Raw genomic sequence first — 24116 nt, 5'->3', positions numbered from 1 at the left:
AATAGAACCCAATAGTACCCGTTAATGCGCAATTGAACCGAATAAAAGCCAGTAGTACCCGTTAATGCGCAAATAGAACCCAAGAGTACTCGTTAAATCCCAATTGAACGAGATGCATGTACATATATAAAAATGTGTTTTTTTATTTTTTTTCCTTAACTTTAATTTAAAAAGAAAAAGAAAAATAAAATATTTTAAAAAAATTCCGACGGATTTTCGACAGAATGTAATTTTTATTTAAAAAAAATTAAATTCCGTCGGAAATCCGTCGGAAATTTTAAAAAATGTTTTTTTTATTTTTCTTTCCTTAACGTTAATTTAAAAAGAAAATAAAAACATTTTTAAAATTTCCGACGGAATTTAATTTTTTTTTTTAAAAAAAAAAATTCCGTCGGAAATCCGTTGGAAATTTTTAAAAATGTGTTTTTTATTTTTTTTTCTCTTAACTTTAATTTAAAAAGAAAAAGAAAAATAAAATATTTTTAAAAATTTCCGACGGATTTTCGACGGAATTTTAATTTAAAAAAAAAAAATTCCGTCGGAAATCCGTCGGAAATTTTTAAAAATGTGTTTTTTATTTTTTTTCCCCTTAACTTTAATTTTAAAAGAAAAATAAAATATTTTTAAAAATGTGTTTTTTATTTTTCTTTTCCTTAACTTTAATTTAAAAAGAAATATAAAAATAAAATATTTTTAAAAATGTGTTTTTTATTTTTCTTTTCCTTAACTTTAATTTAAAAAGAAATATAAAAATAAAACATTTTTAAATATTTCCGACGGAATTTTATTTTTTAAAAAAAAAATTAAAATTCCGTCGGAAATTTTTAAAAATGTGTTTTTTATTTCCTTAACTTTAATTTAAAAAGAAATATAAAAATAAAACATTTTTAAATATTTCTGACGGATTTCCGACGGAATTTTAATTTAAAAAAAAAAAATTAAAATGCCGTCGGAAATCCTTCGGAAATTGTTTTTAATTAACTCTAATTAGTTGATTTAAATAAATTAGACAAATTTTGCGACGGATTTCCGACGGATTTGTGACGGTTTAGAATAAGTAAAAAAATCCGTCAGAAATCCGTTGAAAAACCGTTTTAAATAATTTTAATTTTTTTCCGATAAATTCAGTGAGGGATTTGTGGGGGATCTTTGGCGGATATGGATAAAAGTTGATTGTTTTTGACTTTTTTGGTATCCGTCGGTAATCCGTCGGTAATATTTCCGACGGAATTTCCGCCAGAAAAATCCGTCGGTGATGCCCTTTTTTTTAGTAGTGCAATGACTGAGAGTCTTACCCTGTAAGTTACGATGATGACTCTTACCACGGTTAGCACTTACCAAATTAGTTGTTGCATACAATACCATTTTGGTGGACTAAAATGTTAAGTATCTTAAATTATTATGTAAAGAATAACTAGAAAAATTTAATATAAATGAGGGAGAATATAGAAAAAAAACCTACCTCCACTACCGATCCTCCATCCGTACCGCTCCCCGGACGGGACAAACGGCGGTCCCCCTTTACACGCATGCACCCACTAACCCTCCATCATCTATAAATCTTCATCCCCATCCTCTCCACTATCTGCATCACTTCACTTCTACGATCTTGTCTCTAATCGGACGTCCGCCATTTTTGTCTTCCACCTATACCTTGAATGATACTACCAGAGAATCTATATCCGTAACAAATACAATCATCCTCATCACTAATCGTTGCTTTAACAGCCATGGAAGTTGTTCTCAGATTCGTGGAATCTCCTCCTTATTTCGAACCGCCGCAACAACATTCCGATTCGTCTCGACCGACCTTAGGGTTTCCTCTCGGCACCGCCTTACTATTGATCATCATATTCAGCCTCAGCGGTTTCTTCTCATGTTGTTACCACTGGGACAAGCTCCGGCATCTCCGCGGATCTGATCTCGATTCCGACGACTCGCCTTCCAAACCGAATACTACATTCTCGGTAATTATTTAACAATCTCGATTACGAATTACATGGTTTGTAATTCGTTCAACTGAATCAAAACTCTCCGTCCGCCATTAATGTTTTCTTCTTATGAATTCTAATGTGTAAAGTTTGATGAACAGGAAAAGAATGAAACAGAGAAACAGAGTTTGCCGGTAATAATGCCGGGAGATCGAATTGCGAAGTTCATAGCATTGCCGTGTCCGTGTGAACCGCCGCGAGAAGTGAAGATCACCGTAGAACAGGTTCCGAAGCCATCGAAACCACCGCATATAGTTGTTCCTATGTATTAAAATTCAAATCAAAATCCCTCCATTTTCATCTGTATATATTCTTCTGAAATATGAAATCGAAATCGATGATTCTTCCGAACTCTTTCCAATTTTCACCTGCTACTTTACTCTCCAAATGGGTGCTCTCGCTTCAGTAAAATGTACGTTAAAATATAAAAAAAAAACAGAGTAGAAAAATCTCAATTAGAAAAATTTCCAAAACTTATTATTGATGAAAAAAATATTATTTTAATTGTTTCTTTTATATATTATTAGAAATGTACTCCCGTAATGCACCGAGATACATATCAATGTTAATGTTTCGTTTTATTCTTATCTCTATCGATGTCAGAATACGATTTTATGTAGTTTTAAGAAAACAATAATGTTTTTATTTTTTGATACAAATATAAATTTAAAAATATCACAAAAATTTGAAAAATAACATAATATAATTTTTTTGGTTTAATAATATAATTTTATAAGTTTAATAACGTATCATTTTATTTTTTATATAATAATATAATTTTTTATAAAAATAATAACTAAGTATTCTGATAGAACCTAATGATTATTCTAATTATATTTTAGATTTTTTATAATTAATGAGATGTTTGTTTATCTGCAGTTAGTTACACGAATTCAAACATAAAGCTTTTATAAGTTGTAGTTACGTACAATTTACTTGTAATCTTGAATTTTAAGTAATATGTATCAATAAACAATACTTTATGCATAAAAATTGGGTTTTAAGAGTTTTTGTTAAATGTTTTATAATATGATATGGATAATATAATATTTTAATAATATAATTAATGTGAGAGAGTTTAAAATATAAATTATGTCATTTATATAAATCAAACAAAGTAATTTAACCGTCTAGTCTAATGAATATTTTGTTTCATAAATATCTCGATTGTTTCTTAATTTAAAATATTTTTTCATTAATATCCAGATTATAATAAATGGTTGATTTTGTATGAACTATAAGGGTACTCGCGCAATATCGTGAGATAAATCTCGATTTTAATGTTTAGTTTTTGTGTTTTGTCTTTATCGATATGATATGATTTTATGTGGTTTTACGAAAACAACAATGTTTTTATTTTTGAATGAAATATAAATTTGAAGATAGCATAAAAATTTGACAAAAATAAATCGATATTAATACCAAATTACCTATTTAATAGTTCTTGGGTCAACTCAGCTTCAAGATCCTGAACTTTGGTCATGGTGGTGTGGACAAAATCACATGCGCAAGACCGATGCTCTGATACCAATTTGATACGAATCAATTTGGCAAAATCAAAACTAGCGGCCAAAACATACCGCTAATCGGATGCTTATGGATAAATCCTGGAATTCGAGAACTAGAGAATCTCGAATGTCAAACGACAAGAATAAAATATCTCATTCAATTTTCTGTTGTAACTTCTTTAATTTAATTTTTTATTATAATTTAATTTAGATTCAATAACAAAGTAATTTATTTTTAGTTTAATAATATAATTTTTGATAAAGATAATAACTAAACAATCTGTTAGAACTCAATAATTATTTTAATTATATTTTAGATTTTTTATATTTAAAATAAATGTTTGTCATGTATTTAATTATATTTACCTACAATTAGTTACATGAATTTAAAAATAAAGCTTTAATAAGTTGTAATTACACAAAATTACTTGTAATATTGAATTTTAAGTAATATATATCAATAAACAGTACTTTCTGCATAAAAAATGATTTTAAGAGTTTTGTCAAATGCGTTACAATATAATATAGAAAAATAAAGTATATATTATATTGTATATTTAAAAAATAAATGTACTTAAATTTTAATATATTAAAAGCAAATATACTTTAAAAAGTAATTACTTTATTGTGGGACCTAAAAACCTGCCGTAAAACTTTAAAAAAGTTAATTGCATAAAAAATGTAATTGATATGTTTTTTGCAATGAACTTGTTTCCAATTAATGCATTTTTCAGTAAAATTGGCGGTGTTTGCATTCATTACCAATTATTACTTATTAATGGTCGTTTATCAAACATTTATCTGATAAGTACTTATCAGTAAAATCTAACACTATTATTACTTATCGGGTAAGATTTTAGTTCACCAGAACGACATCATATACAACAATTTATCCGGTAAGCGCTTACATTGGTAAGAGTCATCGTCTTCACTTACCGGGTAAGACTCATGGTCTTTGTTTCGCTCTTACCGGGTAAGATTCGTGATCCTTACCATATTCATCCGGTGAGGTAATGTCACTTGGTAAATGCTTACCAGGATAAGCATTTTGTAAACAGCCCCTTAGTATTTCCATTGAATATTTGAACTTTGTGAGATAATATTATCCTTTGAAAATAGCTTTTAATAAAATAATACAGGATCCAATAAACCAAAAAAAGGTCCAAGTATAGCATATGTGTGGTTAACGTAGGTTAGACATGCACATATGTCCTAAAGTGTTGAGCATCGAGCATAAGTGTCAAAAAGTAGATGTTGGTTCTAAAACCATGTGAAATACGTGGAAGCGTATCAGATTACTTTCTGAAACAATCGTTGAGAAGGGAATAAAGGTTCCAGCATACATTAAGGGCAACTATGTCTAATCAATGTGAGACTCTAACAAGATTCCTAACATTCATAAACCACAGTTTCCTTTGAAAACTGTTTCAATTGTTGGCAGATGTTTCACCAACTATGAATGAAGTCAATGAACCATCGACGATTGATCAAATACATGACCGTACATGAGTAGGTTAGGAAAAAAAACCAATCCATCTAAAAACTAAGCCCCACAAATCAAGTGAAATAACGAAAGTCAACTTGATTACCTTATGCGGATCGACGTTGCCATTGTCGATGCACCATTGTATCACCAACTCACCGTCACCAACGACGTCGAAGTAGAACGTTGTCACAAGAATTGTTACCAATACCAACTGTCATGATATTAGAAAAACTAGTTTATAAGTGGCAGTTTAAATTCCTTCATGACCAGCATATGTTTATATGGCTGTTAACTTCAGTATGCCACATAATTAATCGAAGCGTACTGGTCAAGATACCCACAGTTATCCAATTTATTAATGTTTATTGCATAAGTTTCCAATACTAATTATAATTAGAGTAAATTACGTTTTTCATCCCCGTGGTTTGTTACAAATCGTGGATTTTGTCCTTGTAGTTTTGAAATTTTGATTTTCGTCTCTATGGTTTGTAATTCATTTTTATTTTTGTTCATGAGGCTAAACACTACTTTTAAGTATAAAGTACTAAAATAGAAATGAATTGTAAATCATATGGATGAGAAAAGAATTATAGGGACTAAAAACGTAAGTTTTAACTATTAGAACGAAAACAATAATGAATTATAAAACCATGTGAATGAAAATTATAATTTCAAAATCACAAAAATGAAAATAGAAATTTCCAACAAATCATAGGGACTAAAAATGTAAATTACTCTTATAACTAGGGTTGCTCATGGGTTGGGTTGATCGGGTTGAAGACATTTGAACAACTCAACCCAATGCTTGCGGTTTGAAAAATCTTACCCCAATCCAACCTCGAACCAAAGTGCAACCCAACCCTTACGGGTTGGTCGGGTTGATAATTTAATACATTAAAATAGTCTTCTAACCTAGAAAATGTTATTTCTCAAAATCAACCATTTGATACAACTTCTTACGTATATCACATTCAGTTAATTTTCTCAATTTACATATATATGTTCACAGTTACTGAACATATATACGAATGAGTTATATAAAGATGTGAATAAATTGAAAATATGTGTATATAAAGAGTATACATGATAATGTAATTGTCTAAATTCATATTAATAGAAATTCAACAATCATATTAAATCCAAGAAATAAAAGGATATCAGGTTCATCAGGTTGGGTTGGGTTCAAATAATAGTAACTTAATATCAACCGAATACATACGGTTTAACAATTTTACAACTCGATTAGACATCTAGTAGCTTCGGGTTGACTTATTTCATGTTGGGTTGGGTTCATCAGGTTGGTCGGATTTTTAAACACCCCTACTTATAGCTATATCATATCATTTTATCCAATACCATGCTTTCATCAAATCTTTAATTGATGAGGTAGTTTTAAAAAAATTACATGTATATAAATTTTACGATATAATTAATAAAACAATCTAAAATTAAAAGAAATTTATTACATGGTTTTAATGTACCCACGTGGGATTCACACATGCATCTAATTTAACCTAATTATCCATTAATTATGCTTATTATTCAAAAAGAAAATTTGCTTTTACAAGTTAATCATCACTTTATTCTTAAATACACCCATCGTTATCAAGTATCAACCCCATATTTTCACGTTTATTCGTTAATTGATTAACATATATTTTTTTTGATTAACCTGGATATCCAACCCGTTATGCGAGTCGACTAATTCTAGAACGATCATCTGCTTTGCAGATAGCTCGGAGTCAGCGTATTTGAACCTCCGTAGCCACAAGGGGATTTTTATTCCTCATTGGATTTGAATCTGGGACCTCCTGGTACTTTTGACATTTGGAACCAAGCTCAAACCAATCAGGCACCACCCTTGTGGTTTAATTAATTAACAGATTTAGCCTAAACCTTCAGGGTTTTTGTTAAATAATCAATAACATTGATAAAATAACATTTCTATTAATCAGTTTTAACAAAACAAATGTTTTCAACATTTTCTAAAACCTTATTTTATACAATCATACGAAATCTCGAGAACTCTCTAAGGATTTCAAAATCCTATGTATGTAGGATTTCAATTAAATCTTAAAAGTTCAAATCCGGACAATCCAACAAACCAAACATGAGATTAGAATGAATTTGAAATTCAAATCCTCCAAATCCATTATATTCCTACAAATCAAACGAAACCTTAGAGCTTCATAAGACTATATTTTTATAAGCATCGTAATTTTTGGTAATACTAATTATTATATCAATTTAATTTAATTTTCCATGTATTTGAGCAATAAATATAGATATAAACTAACCACAAGGATGGTGTCTGATTAGTTTGAGCTTGACTCTAAAGGTCAAAAATATCAGGAGGTCCCAAGTTCAGATCCAAGGAGAAATAAAAATCCCCTTTGTGGCCACAGAAGTTCAAATGCGATGACTCTGAACTATCTGCAAAGCAGATGATCGCCATGAGATTAGTCGGCTCGCATAACAAGTTGAATATCTATGTTAATAAAAAAAATAGATATAAACCACAAGAGTTTTTAATTGGACGAGATAAGAAAATTAGGTATGAATGATGGAAAATTTAATGATTTTATTTTTTATATATTCTTTTTTAACAATAAATCATGTGGTTTATGAATTATGAGTCATGTCTTTGGGTTAATAAGTGGAATCCTCCCACAAAGGTGGTACTTTACAATTCATATTTTAAGTTTATTACTTTATATTGTCATCAAGATTAAATTTATTTATTTTAATGAAAATAATAAATTTCTATTTAATGAACAAGGTAGGCTGGTAGGTGGGTAGGCTTCTATCCGACTAGTAAGACATGCAGTTCTTCCCTTATCCTTAAGGCAGACACGGAATCAATTATCTAACGAGGCACAAAGAAAGGTTAATTGATAATGAGTGGTAAGAATTGAGTATCGGTGCAAAAAGTATTTGGCTAAAAATCAGTTATATATAAAAAAATCTGTTAAAATTTGAAACTGGGATTGATCTTTAACCGGTTAAAAAATCGGGATAAAGCCAAACTGTTCCTTGGTTAACTAAAAACCGGTTTGGTTGAGACTCGATCAAAGTCCCAAAAAAGACCGATTAAGACTCGTTGCTGTTATCCCGGTTATTTATTACGACTAGAAAATTGAAAAGAATATCAAAATATTTATTTATGGCCATTGATAGTAAATTAGTGTAAGAAAAATTTATAAAATAATTTAAAGATATAAACGGAATCGAAAGTTTATTCGAAGAAATACCGGATGTTTTAGATCTAAGCACCAGTCAATTTGATCAATTAAAAAAGATTAAAAGCGATGAAAAATATTTAAACCGACAAAATTAATAAAAATTCAACTTGAAGATACAAAGGATATTCAAGGAAAAAAACCCGAATATATCAAAAGAATTAATTAGTTTATCATGTCAAAAGTTAACTGATTTTTGTATCTTATGATTAATTTATTTACAATTAAATAATTTTTCAAAATATTTTTTACAATAATTGTCAGCTTTATATATATTTGTTATTTTTTTAAAATCAAAATGATCAGTTAAGGTACGGTTAGGATTATCGATCTGTATTTGGTTCAAAATTTTAGCAAAGACCGAATCATAGGAAATTAGCAAAAATAGTCATTCTACCTAACTCAATTCACTTTATATCTTTACTGTTTCATTTTTCATTTTACATCGTTATCATATATAAACCATATATGAACTAAAATACTTCAAAAAAGAAAACATTTATTTCTTTACAATTTATATAATTATAATCGTCTTGTCAATACCTTCAAAATGAGACAAATATTAAGTATTTTTAGATTTAGTCATATTATTAAATATAATAAATAGGTAAACACTATTTTTAATATTTACACTTTATATCTTTATAGTTATAAATAAATAAAAACTACAAGGGTATAAAGAGTAAGTATTAAAAATAATTAATTACATATTTAATAATATGATTAAATCAAAAAATCTTCAATATTGGGTTCATTTTGAATGTATTGACGAGACAATCATAATGATATAATTTGTAAAAAAATAAAAATACTTTTTTTGAAATATTTTAATCGATATACGGTGTACATAATAACATCATAATGATGTAAAATAAAAAAAAATAAAAAAGTAAAGACATAAAGTAAATTAAAATACTAACTACAAGGGTCTAAAATGCAATTAAAAATTCAATCACAATTTTCTTGCATACCTATATCACATTTTTTTAAAGTAAACTATGACTATCTTGAGAGATATTGAACTATCCACATAGCTGAGAGCCTTCACAGCCTAGTCACAACGACGCGAACCATCTCTTCTGACTCTTTTTTGCACAACAAGGTTATGCATGGAGAATCACCGCCAAAAAAATTGGAAACTATTTAACAGATGGTTTTAACTATAAAGTGGATTCAATGGAATAGATTGATTATTTTGTTAACTTCAGCTCGTTTTTTTTTTGGCAGAGGTGTTTTTGCTAACAAGAAGTGATCTTTTACGACCAATTAACGATCTTCACCTCTAGAGTTGTCCGTCTTTGAAAAAATTATAACCTATTTGGATAAACGTTGATGTAACCGACGTGATTAATATTATTGTAAATATTCAAAGTATATAAACATGATCTTTATTTGAGTTATAGAAATACAATATATTTTTGTAACTATATATTTGAAAATAGCTTATAATAATCATCAAAATTTAGAATGTAGATGAAATATGAAATATGAAATATGAAATTTTCAATTATTTTTTTATTTAAATTTATTTAATTGATAACAAATTTAGTGTCATTTTAATTGTTTTGAAGGAAATTTATAATGGTATTTTGTTATAATATTTAATAAATTAATCAAAATACAGAAGAGATAAATAAGACGTCAAGGGCAACTTGATTATTTTGTTTGTTCTGTTTTGTCCAACTTTATCTTATCACACGTTGAACAACTATTTTGTTTAATCTTGTCATATCTGTCAGTTTCTGTTCTGCTTGAATAATGCATACCAAACGCATCCTAAGGTAGCTTAGTAAAATAACACTGGACTCAAAATAAATATTTTTTTAACGTAATTTATCCTTTTTTATAATAATATATTAATTATATATAAAATTAAGAAACTGGTTTGAAAGTTGGTTAGGATATGTAATATGAAATATTTAATTTAATTTAATTTAATTTAATTAGTCTACTAAACCCACTAAATTTCATGACTTCAACTCCCAACCTCATGTTGGGTAGGCAACATATATTCCAAAGGACCCATATACTTGCTTGCCTTTTTTTAAAGATTTAATATTTTATTTATGCTTTAAAAACTAGTTTAATATTTCTTTAAGAATTAAATATTTATTTAATTATATATCACATTGTTTATTTTTTAAATGATACTCGAAAACAAGAACATATGTATAGAGTTTTCATTAGATTATCTGATTCCTTCGTTAGAAAACTGGATTCGTGGTAATAATTACTCTGATAAAATTTTGAGTCGTGTAGCGTGAAAACTCTCCAAATACAACAATTTGACAATTCAAACATAAGGTTATACGAAATATGTAATGGGATAATCTACAATCTCACTTTCGTTTCTGGACAAAAATACTCGAGTGTACAACAAGATTGGTTTTAATCGTCTTTATATCAAACGAGACAAAAATTACCTCTATATGGGTAGTTATTATAGTGGTTAGAGACTGTTGTAAAGCAGTTACACTACCAACTTCATCGGTAGCATAATGCACCAATCGAATACATCAGTTGATGCTCGTGCCAGTAAGCAACAATTGATGTTGTCGATAATGTGTATCAACAGATTGCGGCCGTAAGCACCTTAAGATGAAGGTTATGGTCATTAGCTAATGTAATCGCTGATGCTCATTCACTGCTAGTGATGTATAAACTGATTATGAAAAAATTGAATGGCAGTAACTCATGCATCGGGTTAGTGGCATTGATCTACACGTCGCGGGGGGGCTATACCCACAAGGGGCGCTCCACCCTTGACCCCTATGTATGAAAATTTAAGATTCAATAAGGCATATGTAAGACCACACTTCGTAATTCGCACCATAAATAAATCTTCATCTGTCTCAAATTCATCTAAATTACATGAAAATGTTTGATGACATAAAAATCACCAGCATCCTTTGACGATTTGTAAAATCCGGTAACTTATTTGAAACTTTTATTTAAATCAATGCTCCTGTATGTTTTAATTAAAAAGTATAATTGAAAATTTTGAGACAAGTTTTGAAGATAATCTAAAGCAAAAATAATATAGATAATGGCTTATTCAATAAGCTTATAAAGGGGAGTTTTATACAGAAAAAGTCAAGTTCTTTTGCTAAACCTGCCCGTCTTAATTAAAAACGCGCTAACTATATCTATGAACCCCCTAAACAAAAACATTTTCAGTCTATACAGATAAATTAATCCATACAAATAGTTTTATCTATTAAAAACTTCATGAAAAATCAACCAAACAACCTCTAAGTAATGTTTGTCTTGATAATGAAAACTACTATTTTAACCTTGGAAGCAATTGTTTTAACAAGACACTTGTTTGATTATATCAAGTAATTAAATTAAATTTAAAATAAGCAAGCTCGATCGCTTTCTGGTAACTTCTAACTTTTTCTCTATTTGGAAAGATCCTTTCGTGCAGGTCTTACATAGATCTATTTCAGATCACTGCCCTATTCTTTTGAAAGTAAATGACTTTAATATAGGGCCCAAACAGTTTAGAGTTTTTGACTCATGGTTGGGTATCGATGACTTTTAAAAATTGGTCATCTCTTCTTGGTCTTCAAGCTCTTTCTATAGGGCTGCTGATTTTGTCTTAAAGGAGAAGGTTAAAGCTCTTAAGAAAGACTTGAGAATTTGGTCAAAAAAAATTTTAGCCAGCGAATCAAAAAGAAAAGATGAGATTTTTAATGCCTTGGTCGATTGGGATTCTAAAGCTGAAAAGGGGGGGTATTTCAGTAGCCGACTGCCAAAAAAGAGATGACTGGATTTTTGAACTGATGTTTTTGGAAAATCGTGCAAAGTTGGATCTCAATCAAAAATCACGTTCTAAATGGGCTTTAGAAGGGGATGAAAATACCAAGTTTTTTCATAATGTTGTTAATAATCGTCGGAGAAGGAATAAAATTAAAGGAATTATTTGCAACGGGGTTTGGAACTCTAATCCTTTGGTCGTCAAAAATGCTTTCTTAAAGCACTTTGCTGACAGATTCAAAGAACCTTGCTCCTCTAGACCAAAGTTCATCAGCCCTCTCTTCTCTAAATTATCGTTTAATGATGTCGCTTTTCTTGAATCGCCTTTTTCTGCTTTGGAAATAAAGGAGGCTGCTTGGTCTTGTAATGGGTCGAAAGCTCCTAGGCCTGATGGCTTAAATTTCAATTTTATTAAGAAGTTTTGGTCAGTAATTGGCAGGTCTATAGTTGATGCGGTCACTTTCTTTGAAAAAAACGGGCAGGATTTCCAGGGGATGCAACGCTTCTTTTATTGCTTTGATTCCTAAAAAAATAGATCCCTTGGATATCTAGGACTATAGGCCCATCAGTTTACTTGGTTGCATGTATAAAATAATTGCTAAGCTTCTGACCAATAGATTGGTGAAGGTTATGAGCAAGCTTGTCAGTGGCAATCAATCCGCCTACATCCCGGAAAGGCAAATGTTGGATGGTTGTTTAATAGCAAATGAAATTGTGAATCACGCCAAAAAGAAGAAAATGAAAATGTTTCTTTTCAAGGTGGATTTTGAAAAGGCTTATGATTTAGTTAACTGGAACTTTCTCTTTCACACTATGAAGCAAATGGGTTTTGAAGAGAAATGGATCAAATGGATTAGCATTTGCTTAAAATCTGCTTCTACTTCTATTTTGATAAATGGAACGCCTTCTGATGAGTTTTACATGAAGAGGGGTCTAAGGCAAGGAGATCCTCTTTCTCCGTTTCTTTTTTTGCTTGTGGGGGAAGTCTTACAGCTCATGATCAGGACTGCTTGCAATCAGGGGCTGTTCAAGGGCATCCGGCTTGCGAAGTCTAATCGGAATCTTTTTCTCCTTCAATTTGAGGATGACGCTTTAATTTTTGGAAAATGGTCTCGTAAGAATTTAGTAACTCTTACTCATATTCTTAATTGCTTTCATGATGTTTCAGGACTACACATAAATTTATCCAAATGCAATCTTTTTGGTATTGGAGTTTCGGAGGCGGAGGTCAACAATATGGCAGTTATGTTAATGTGTAAGGCCTTTTCCTTTCATTTATTTGGGGCTTCCCGTTGGTGGTAACATGAAGAAAAAAGTTTCATGGTCTGTCGTGGAAGATAAATACCTTAAAAAGCTTTCATATTGGAAGTCTCATTGCCTATCTATAGGCGAAAGATTTATTCTGATCCAGTCGGTGCTATCTTCTCTTCCGCTGTTCTACTTTTCTCTTTTCAAAGCGCACAACTCAGTTTTAAAAACTTTGGAATCTATAAGGAGAAGATTTTTTTGGGGATTTAAGGAGGATGAAAAAAAAATTACATTGGGTTGCTTGGGAGAAAATTTTGAGCTCTAAGTCAAATGGTGGTTTGGGTATCGTTAGTTTAAAAGCTAAAAATGACGCTTTGTTAGCAAAATGGGTCTGGAGGTTCCTGTCTAGTTTTAATGCGATATGGAATGATGTCATTTCTGAATTTTATGGTGAGGATGGTGGTCTTTTTTCAAATAGGCCTTTGGTTGGAAAAAGCGTATGGGTTTCTATTGTCAACACTTGTAAGAATGTGGAAGTTGCAGGTCAGAATGTTATCCACTCGTTTACGAAAAAGGTTGCTAAAGATTCTTCTTCTCTTTTTTGGAAAGATGCGAGCATCGATCAAGGCTCAAAGCTGAAAGACCTATTTCCTATACTTTATGCTATGGAAAGGAATAAAAATGCTTCTTTCAAAGAAAGATGGACTTATATTAATTGTTGTTGGATTTGGGATTGGAAAACAACAATTAGGGATATAAGCCTTAAAAAAACAACTCTCTCAAGTGGCTTTCAATACTTCAGGTGAGGATATGTGGTCTTGAAATTGGAACAAGAAAGGGATTTTCTCGGTCAACTTCTTGTCAAAATTAATTCAAGGGGCGGTTGATACAAATGTTGGAAGCAATGAACCGTGTATTTGGAATCCTTTAATTCCAAATAAGGTAAACATTTTCACTTGGCGCTTCTTTAAAGAGGCTATTCCGGTAAGATTTAATCTTTCAAAAAGAGGAATTCCATTACAATCTTTGGAGTGCATCCTATGTGGCAAAGGTGTTGAAACAATGGACCATTATTTCTTTTCTTGTTCGGTGGCAAGCATTCTATGGAGAAAAATATGGGCTTGGTGGGACCTTAAAGCCCCGCGTGTATCCTTGGTGTCTGATTTTAAAATGCTGATCAACCAAGTAGGCACTCATCGCAAGGTTGGAGTGACTTTCTTATCAGTTTGCGCTGTGGCACTTTGGCAACTTTGGAAGTGGAGGAATGAAATTTTTCATGCTGAGGATGGTGCGGAAATTAAGAAGAAAGGTGAAGACCCATTCCCTTGTGTTCAAAATTTATCCAAGCTTTGGATGGGGAACAAGAATCGTAAGTTCCATCTTAATTGGGATAGTTGGTCTTCTTCTCCTTACCATGTTTAGTCTCTTTGTCTGTCTTTGGTTTGGGTTTGCCTTGGCCTTTGTCTGGGGATGTTTCGGTTTTGTTTCTTTTTGTTCTCGCTTGTTGTGGTGGATTTTTGTATCTTCTTGTGTCTAGCTTCTTGCTGGATTTGTTGTTTAATATATTGGTTGGCTTGGTGAGGGTGATGACCATGCCGAAACTCTCTTTCTTGTCCTTCTTTTTTTGCCTTTAAAAAAAAAAGAATGTAAAGAAAGAAATAAAGAAAATATATTTTCATATTTTTAACCATCCATGGTTTCTTGATGGGCTGAATTTTGCATTCTACAACCCAAATTAAATGGGGTTGACTTATGAATTTTCTTCAGCCCAAAACATGGGCTTCAAAGTTTGAACATCTGATTTTTCCCTAGCCCCACCAAGTGTTTGTGGAAATGCGCCAATAACAAGGAGCAACCCCTCGGCAGATATTGTCCTCTGAAACTACATGGTTTACCTGATTGAGGTCACTGATGAAGAAGGTATCGCTTCTCCTAATCTGAAACGATAAATGATGATCCGATTACCATCTCCAGAGGCAACTCTCACCTTCGCCGGAAATACGGAGTTTCTTCAAGGAGGAGGAGGAGGAGGAGAAGTTGGATAACCCAGAAACCTAAACTCACGAAGGTTGGTAGACGTTTATAAAATTCAATGATACGATACAAAGTTCCCCGTATTCAGGAAAACAGTATTGAGAAGATCTGCAAGTTCGGATAATTATGCGAAAAAGAGGATGTCATGTAGGTTTATTCACAGACATCGTAATTTTCAACAATTTTCATTACTTTATATATTTGATTGCCATTTGCTTTTTAATCAATTAGATGATTTTGATTGCATAATTTCTACTTCTAATAGTTTCAATTGGGGACCAACCCTGTGATCTCACAAACTCTCTGGTTTTCACGGTTCGATTAGATTTTTGATGTCAACCTTGTGGTTTTTAGCTTCAGAAATGATGATATATAATCTCAATAGCATAAATCAAGTAGTAAATTTAACTAGAAACCAATAACACATCTCTGTCTGTGTGCATTTTTGGGTGGTGATGCCCATATGCTTAAAATGATTGGTGAGACTTTAGGGTTTGATCAACATGTTCATTGAAATTGATGTTGCTTTTTAGAAACTGTTGATTGAATATATTTTTGTGATCTTGAACATAGAAATCCCTTTCCTTTACCCTATACAATTTCTTGTCATATATGCACCAAATCATATATATGTTGAATAATCTTTGCTATATATATATATTCTGTACCTGAAAACCAATATAAACTATACATATAATCTGACAACATTCCTATTCTTCATGGGTAGGGGCCACAAAACATTCTTATGTCTTGCTAAATTTTAAATACAATTCTCCTGTTGAAATTTGCATCTTTTTGTACCTTCCCTGTTTGATTAAAAGGGGGAATCATTGTCTTTTTTTTTTAATTTTCTTTTTTTAATCAAGAAATTTGAGGATCTGGAGTAGGTGGTGTTCATAACTCAAAAGTAAACAATTGAAAAGATGAAACAGCGGAAAAACAGCTAAATTTCTGCAAAAAGATTAAAGCTAAATAACAAGAGTTGAACTTGAACTAAACTTCTCCTACTAAATGAAACTAACATTTCTTAAGGTCTAAAGTTTCATCCATGCTTTCTTTAGAGACATCTCCCTCCATAACCTGCATTTCTGAATAATATTTGCTTTATATCTTCTGAACTTGTTATCGCTCGATTTTCCTGTGCCTAAAATCCAGTTTACGTTATTACAAAAGCATATAATATCACATAAACACACACACACAGAGTGATAATATATACCTCTGAACAAGAAGCTTGAAGGGAAAAATCACTGAAAGAACTGATGACACATTGCTGAATGTCTAGGCCTAGAGCTTCAAGTGTGTTCAATGTTGAAACCAGCAACCCTGGCTTCGATGAACAGCAAATCTGGATTCGGGTATCGTTGTTTCTTCTCTCTACTTCAAACTGGAAAATTTATTCCAAGAAATTAATGTGTGTTCGCTAGGAATTGTGTGTGTTTGTATGGATGCAAATTGCAAAGAGGTAGAATAGAAGTAGCACCTTAGGGGGATTTCTTGCTTGTACTTCATTTGTTTTAGAATCTTTGAAGCTTCCCATCAAATTCAAGCTATTCAAATCTGATCCCATATCATGATCTTGAAAATTATGGATCTTTTCCAATAGATCTTTCATATACTCTATTGTATCCCCAAGTATTGATGTTCTGTCCATCTATTTTTATTCAAGAAAATTAGTGAAAAGCAAAAAAGGGAATTATTCATTATGAATGTGGAAAAAGAAGGCAAATAAATCATGGGTGTTTGCTTCTAACCTTGCTTATTCTAGGAACAATTGATCTGAGCATCGAAAGACGGTCATTCAACCTCTTTCTTCGCCGTCTTTCCGCCATTAAGTTCTTGGAAGGCTGTCCTTCAACCTTCTTAGATCTCTTCTTTTCCCCACTTCTAAAAACAACTGGGATTTGATTATCAGAAACAACCCTCTGCTGTTCTTCATGAATCTTATCATCACCATCAACATCTTCTTGAGTCACCATTGTTGGATACCCTTCTTGGACCGAAACCATTGACCTTACTTTAGCATCATTTTCATATTCATGTTCATATTCATATTCATATTCACACACTTGTTGTCCATATGATGAAGAATTTGAAACATTCCCAGGTGTGAAGCTGTCAAGATTTGGCAAAACTGCAGGGAAGTCGACTGTTTCACCTGTGTAAGAAGAGCATTGAAAACTGGGTTCTATGGAGGATGATATAAGCTGCAAAAATGAAGAAGAAGAAGAAGCTAATAATGAATCATCTTCTTCATTATAACTGGTATCCCAAAATAACCCAGGATCTACATTAGGAAATGTGGTCAAACTCTGTTTGATTGGAGTCAACAAGTCTTCAAGAAGACCTTGTGGTTGACTACTGGGGTGCTGCATCATCAAGCAAATTGGGTAAGGATTTAAGGGCATTTGAGCTATATGGTGAATATAAATAAGGTGGAAATTTGAGGATTGATCTTGTGGGAAATGGTGTGCAGGGTTTTTAAAAAGAATCTTGTGAGATGGGTGTGGGTGGTTTGACCCACAGATGTGTCTGCACCGAAAACGATGGACTTGGCTGCATAGACCTTGTCAGGCTGGTCGTACCCCCATGAGTCATCAAGCCATACAGGTAGGTATCTTTCTTTCCCTTTAAAATGTTATTATCGTTTTAAAAGTTTTTTGGATCTATTATCTATATATTTCCTTTTAGAAGGATTACTAGTGGGCCTTTAATAGGGTTAAATTCACTGCTATCTAGTAACTTTCTCTTTTAACATTAACATTTATTTTTTACATTTTCACCGTATAATTTAATCTGTCGGTTTAAATGATGGTGCATATAGCAATGCCCTTAAGACTATACAAGGGCACTGTTTTTCAAATTATTTGGTTTTGATGTTCGTTTAATTTAAGATTTAGTGTGATTTCAAATTGGATTTCATTTCAATCTCGCCTTGTTTTCAAGGAAATTCTGGAACGGAAATCCCTCAAGGATTGGATTTAGAAATCCCACGGTGTAATGCGTATTTCAGAGGATTTGGTGGATTTATTAAGTTTTGAAGTTGGATTTCATTTCAATCTCGTGTTTAGTTTAAAGAAAGTCTAGAATTGATATCTCACAAACATTAGATTTGGAAATTCCATTGTGGGTAATTAGTATTTTGGGAGATTTCATAGAATTTGTTCATGAAAATGCTTTAAATATGTTAAAAACATTCTTTATGTAATAATCAATTAATAAAAGTTAATTTAATTATGTTTACAATCATCTGTAACTAGTGTTCGATCCGCGCATTGTTCAGATATTAAAAAATGTATATTTTGTTTTACTTGTTTATTTTCTAAAATCTATTTTTAGATGGACTATATTGCAAGTTTATATGTAATATTTATAGTGATGAAATCGCGAGTTCGAAATAATTACCGTTGTCAAATTTGGTTTATAAAGATTGATTTCAAACCTATTTAATTAATATATAATGTTATGAAATATGTTGTATGATGAAAATTCTTAATAACAATCATAGTTTAATTATCTGCTACTTAAGTTACTATTAAATGATATATTTTAAAACAAATGGATACAAAATATGACATAAAGTTGACAAATAAATCAAACCACATGCATGGTAAAAGTTATAATTCCAAAATACTATAAGGTTACTTATTACCAATGCATTGATTTACGACTACAACAAACATGTACATCTTATATTAGCAGCTCCTCTTTTTGAATGCACGTATAACAACCATAAGCAAAATAATGTTTTCGATCGAGAAGAAACACACACATATACAGGCATCAACAATATACAACTTACAAAAGCATAAAGTGTTACCGAATTTATGGAGGAAGAACATCAATACCGATGAAAAAGAAATTCTACAAAAGTGAAATAATACAAAAAAAAAAAAAACTAAATAAACTCATTTAAACATAAAATAGAACTAAAGGTTGTTAAATCCATTTTGATAGAGTATTTCATTGTAATTTATCATTAAATAAATTATAAAAGATATAGTGAAAAATAGATGAAAGGTTTAAAAAATATAAATATAAAACCAATGAAAACCAAAAGGTTTGATGCATTCATGACTTAATAAATGAGATCCACCAAAATAAATAAATCACATTATAAAGTCATTAAATAAATTAAAAAATATTTAAAATCTAAAAATTTAAGAAAAAAAGGATTTGAAGAATATTTTTTCTACATTGCGTCACCTAAGCAACTCCACATTTTGCGCTTATATATATATATATATATATATATATATATATTTTTTTTTGATGATATTACATTACTAAGTAATAAAAATAAAAATTATAATCCTATAAATTTAATTAATGGATTCATCAAATAAAATATTTGATTTCATTAAAAAAAATGTAAAGACAAATAAAAATTATATTTGTTGATGTATTTATATTGTGTAAATAAAAATCATATAAAATGATAAAGAATACGAGAGATTAAATGAAAAGTTAAAACTCATTTTATCAGAATCTTTTAATCTAACAAAGAAATTCAAAATTATGAGAAAATAGAAAAAGGTGAATGAAGATTTCTCATTGTGCCACCTAAGCAACTCCAAATTTCGCTTTTATATATGGATATAGATTTTTTTTATAAATTATCTATTAAATGGAATTCAATTTCACTCTAAATTTTACAAACAAAAAACATAAAAATATTTCAAAATTTTCAACAAAATTCAAAACCTTAAAGAATGTTCCATCAAACCAAACCAAACGAACTCTTTGAATTTGAATTTGAAGAGTGTTTATTATAAGTTGATACAGACATCCATACTTAGTTTGAATCAGTCTACGGAGTGTTTTACAAATGGTAACCAAGTAAATGCTTACTGAGTAAGATATACTACTTTCATTTACATTATTGGGTAAGATCGTCAGTCATCAAAATGGCATGGTGAGATTGTGGGTAAGCATGTCTTACACGGTAAACGTTAACCGGCTAAGAGTCACCATCCTCACTTAATAGGTAAGATTATCGGTTTTTATCATGCTACATCATTCAAGACTTACAACGACTCCTGGTAATATAATCAAGGGTGGTGACTCTTAACTCGTAAACACTTACTCCATTCGCATTAGTAAACGACCCAACAGTTTATGCACCATTTCTCCAAAATGGAGAAAAAAGGTGAATATCTCCAAAAAAAAATTATATCTGATATCGAAAACTCATTATTTGTCCTTGTGATTCTATAATTAATGCCCAAAACTATGGAATCTTGTTACGTTAGTACCTATGATTGTACGAACTCATGAACCATTGGTCGAGCCTCAGATGAAAGAGGGTGTGAATTGAGTGGTTTGAAAACGTCGTATGTTCAATTTAGGTAGAGCCATTTATTTGTCAATTTCAATATGTACTTATTTGTTTGTATGTAATTAATGGCTATGTCTTTTTTAGAATTTGAAAAACCGTGATAAACATTACAGTAAACTACAAATTTGGTCTCTGTTTTTTTGTCGAAAATAACACTTTTTGTACCTATAGTTTTCAAATTACAAGATCATCATCGTGGTTTGCTAAATTGTCCAAATTTGGTCTCTTTCTCTAACGGCTGTTAAAAATTCCGTTAAATGGGGTATTTTTCGTTTTTTTATCGATTATTTTTGTCTTGTAACCCATCAAAATTGATTTTGTGATTTGGTTCATGTGGGTTTTGATTGAGTAAATGAAAAAAAATCGTCAAAAAAGATGAAAAAAAGCATCATATAGAAAGGAATTTTTACGGCTAATAAAAGGAATGATCAAATTCGGATGTTTTTGCAAACCATGATGGTCATCTTGTAATTTGAAATTATAGGGAGAAAAAGTGTTATTTTTGACAAACTAAAGGGACGAAATTTACAGTTTACTCAAAAATTTCTCTCTTACATAAGGTTTATCTTTTTCATCTTAACAAATTAACCCAAAAAAATATGATAAATTCTAATAAAAAATAATAATAAATAAATAAAATTCAAATTTGAAACTATGATGTGTTGTCATATATTTCTACCCTTTTATCGAGAAAAATTTGGTTCTAGTTATATTGTATTAGAAGGGTATTCGTGTAATGCAGTGAGATAAATTTCGATTTTAATGTTTAGTTTTATTATTTGTCTCTATCGATATAATATGATTTTATGTGGTTTTGAGAAAACAATAATGTTTTTTGAATGAAAATATAAATTTGAAGATAACATAAAAATTTGAAAAAAAAAACAAATCGATATTATTAGTATCAAATTAACTATTTAGTAGTTATTGTTTTTTTGGTGTAACTTCTTTAATTCAATTTTTATTAGTAATTTATTTTTGATTTAACAATATAATTTTTTATAAAAAATAATAATTAAACATTTTGTTAGAACTTAATGATTATCTTAATTATATCTTATATTTCTATATTTAAAATGAAAGTTTATCCTGTATTTGATTATGTTTATCTGCAGTTAATTACACGTATTCAAAAATGAAGCTTTAATAAGTTGTACCTGCGTAAAATTATTTATAATCTTGAATTTTAAGTAATATGCATCAATTAACAGTACTTCATGTATAAAAAATGGTTTTTAAGAATTTTTATCAAATGCTTTATAATATAATATAAATAGGCACAATTAAATAATGAAATGTGTTTTTCATTCCTTAGTGATTCTTCAATTTCTAAAACGGACCATACAATGTTATGTAAGATATTTTATCTGTTAATATTATGGACGAATTAAAATACAATTAAACGAGTCAAAAATTATCAAAAATAAATAACATTTAAATTATCACAAAAAATATTAATTAGAATTTCTAAAATTAATTAAAAATCAAATTCATTGGGGGCTTTCATCCTTTTTTGTAACATAACACCCCATTGTTCCTTTTTCTAATGCTATTGGGGTTATATATTTGTTATAAATGTTTACCATTTCTCAATTAATCATTCGATACATATTAGAATATTTAATCATGCATTCCAATTATTTTTTCGAATTTGTGAATCGATATTTCAATCATAAAGACATTTAATAGGTTAATTTGGTGTATTCGACAAAAAAGTTGATTACCAGTAACAACCCCAACCGTTCCCCTCATATAAAACCCATCTGTAACGATAAGTCGGCTTTTTTGCTTTACTTAACAGCTGAGGCTAGTGCGCAAGAGAGGGGTTCGGAATCAAACTCGAGATCTGTTTTGTATTTGAAAAAAACCAACTCGCGCCGGTGTATTATAAAAATTGGTTTGAATTTGTATCTACAAATAAAAAAGGGTTTTATCTAAGTTTTTCAATTTTATAATGGAAGGAGTAGGAGTACGTAGGCATGGTAATAGGGCGGGACCCCAATCCTTGGTCGCGTCATCGGTCTCCCATCTTTATTCCTGTTTTCGTCTCCATTCATGTTGGGCAATTTGATCACATCCCTATTCTTGTCCCCCAACAGGGAATGGGATCCCCAACGTGAAAACGGGTTTTTTCCTTTCGTTTGTGTAAGTTTTTAAAAAAAAAATCAAATGTATGCGTCATACATGTTTAAATATCATATATTCCCAGTAAATCTAAAATAAAAGGGAATTTAAGTTAATACCAAAAATATAGATAATCAATAAATCGAAAACCAAAAAAAACTAAATGTCATCCAAAAAAAAAATAACGTTATATGTACCAAAACATATTGATTAATATCCAAAATATATTGAAATAGAAATAATTAATATATAATTAATTTATTAATTAATATATACCGGTAAGGGGCGGGGAGAGGCAGGGAGTGCGACCCATCCCCAGTTTGAGCCAAACGAGGATCCCTGTTCCCAAATCCCGGTTTAATGGGAATCCCTGTCTCCGATCGGGATGGGTGGACTAGGTTTCCTAACGGGTCGGGGACAATCCCATTGCTAGAAATACATTTAATCGGAAAATCTTTTAAAATTCTGTTTTTAACCATTTTTATACCTTATTTCGATTTTTAACCATTTATTATGAATGTGTTATGTATAAGTACTACGCAAATGTGTAAGGTTTGCTTTTTTAGTCAAATGCGTTATTGAAAAAGTTATGCATAAATTAAAAGTTACGCATAAGCCTATTTTTTAATACAAAAAGTTACGTATATGCATAGAGATTTTTTTGTCCTTTTTTCAGAAAAGCAAATCTTAGGCATATGCCTAATGTTTTTTTTTAAGTATATAATATTTATATACGAAAAATGCAACAAATAAACTCATACACCCTTCTCACCTAATGTGAGGTTTGAACCCCTGACCTCCTAGAAGGCCAAGGGTTACAATACCGCTAGGCGAAAGGCCCTTTGGTAACATATGCCTAATGTTTATGCTTAAAAAATGGTTAAAAGTCGAAATGAGATACAAAAATGGCTAAAAATGGAACTCCTTAATGAGATTGACAACAATTTTAGTCAATTTCCCATGTTTTGATATGGCTTGCAAGGGGATTGTTATTCGTACCCCATCGCTCAAACGTTGTTCACATTTTATAATCGTTTTCACTGAAGCAATTCACATTTCATATCCGTTGTTTACTCATATACAACTCATATAATGTAACAGCCGCGATGCGGGTGTGTCACTCGTCCCACATCGGTTGGGAAGGAGAACGAAGCACTCCTTATAAGGGTGTGGATACCTTCTCTAGTAAGACGCGTTTTGGGTGGGATACGAGCTTCGGTTCATGCCCATGCCAGGAGAAAACCGTGCGGCTACTGCTTTGTGGTATAGCGGGCAGGTTAGCCAAAGCGGACAATATCTTGCTACGGGGTTCTGGGGGCGTTACAAATGGTATCAGAGCCAGACCCGGACCGATTGTGGCCCAACGAGGACGTTGTGTCCTAACGGGGG

At 30.8% G+C, this 24116-nt stretch overlaps 2 protein-coding genes and 1 long non-coding RNA gene across 5 annotated transcripts; 2 read left to right on the top strand and 1 right to left on the bottom strand.

The window, feature by feature from the left end:
* Positions 1 to 1587: 1587 nt before the first annotated feature.
* LOC112513491 (uncharacterized protein At5g65660-like) lies at positions 1588 to 2346 on the top strand. The gene is made up of 2 exons (XM_025119773.1): positions 1588 to 1967; positions 2093 to 2346. The coding sequence occupies exons 1-2, from the start codon at positions 1731 to 1733 to the stop codon at positions 2261 to 2263; spliced, it is 408 nt and encodes a 135-aa protein (XP_024975541.1). The 5' UTR covers positions 1588 to 1730; the 3' UTR covers positions 2264 to 2346.
* Positions 2347 to 15074: 12728 nt separating this feature from the next.
* LOC112513477 lies at positions 15075 to 18425 on the top strand. Of its 3 annotated transcripts, XR_003069278.1 has the most exons (5): positions 15075 to 15412; positions 16551 to 16623; positions 17373 to 17655; positions 17742 to 17875; positions 18212 to 18425. It is a non-coding gene; the product is annotated as an uncharacterized LOC112513477 (long non-coding RNA). The 3 variants fall into 3 exon arrangements; XR_003069279.1 differs by lacking the exon at positions 18212 to 18425 and having other exon boundaries at positions 15075 to 15299; positions 17742 to 18074; XR_003069277.1 differs by lacking the exon at positions 18212 to 18425 and having other exon boundaries at positions 17742 to 18074.
* On the bottom strand, positions 16199 to 17655 carry LOC112513476 (transcription factor bHLH93). The gene is made up of 4 exons (XM_025119752.1): positions 17020 to 17655; positions 16749 to 16919; positions 16485 to 16652; positions 16199 to 16409 (listed from the first exon to the last, which is right to left on the bottom strand). The coding sequence occupies exons 1-4, from the start codon at positions 17641 to 17643 to the stop codon at positions 16323 to 16325; spliced, it is 1050 nt and encodes a 349-aa protein (XP_024975520.1). The 5' UTR covers positions 17644 to 17655; the 3' UTR covers positions 16199 to 16322.
* Positions 18426 to 24116: the final 5691 nt, after the last annotated feature.

Source organism: Cynara cardunculus (assembly GCF_001531365.2).
Source record: "Cynara cardunculus var. scolymus isolate 2C chromosome LG 5, CcrdV1, whole genome shotgun sequence".
In the NCBI taxonomy this organism is placed as follows: Eukaryota; Viridiplantae; Streptophyta; class Magnoliopsida; order Asterales; family Asteraceae; genus Cynara; species Cynara cardunculus.
The sequence above is the reverse complement of the archived record's forward strand: the minus strand, read 5'-3'. Positions and strand labels throughout refer to the sequence as shown.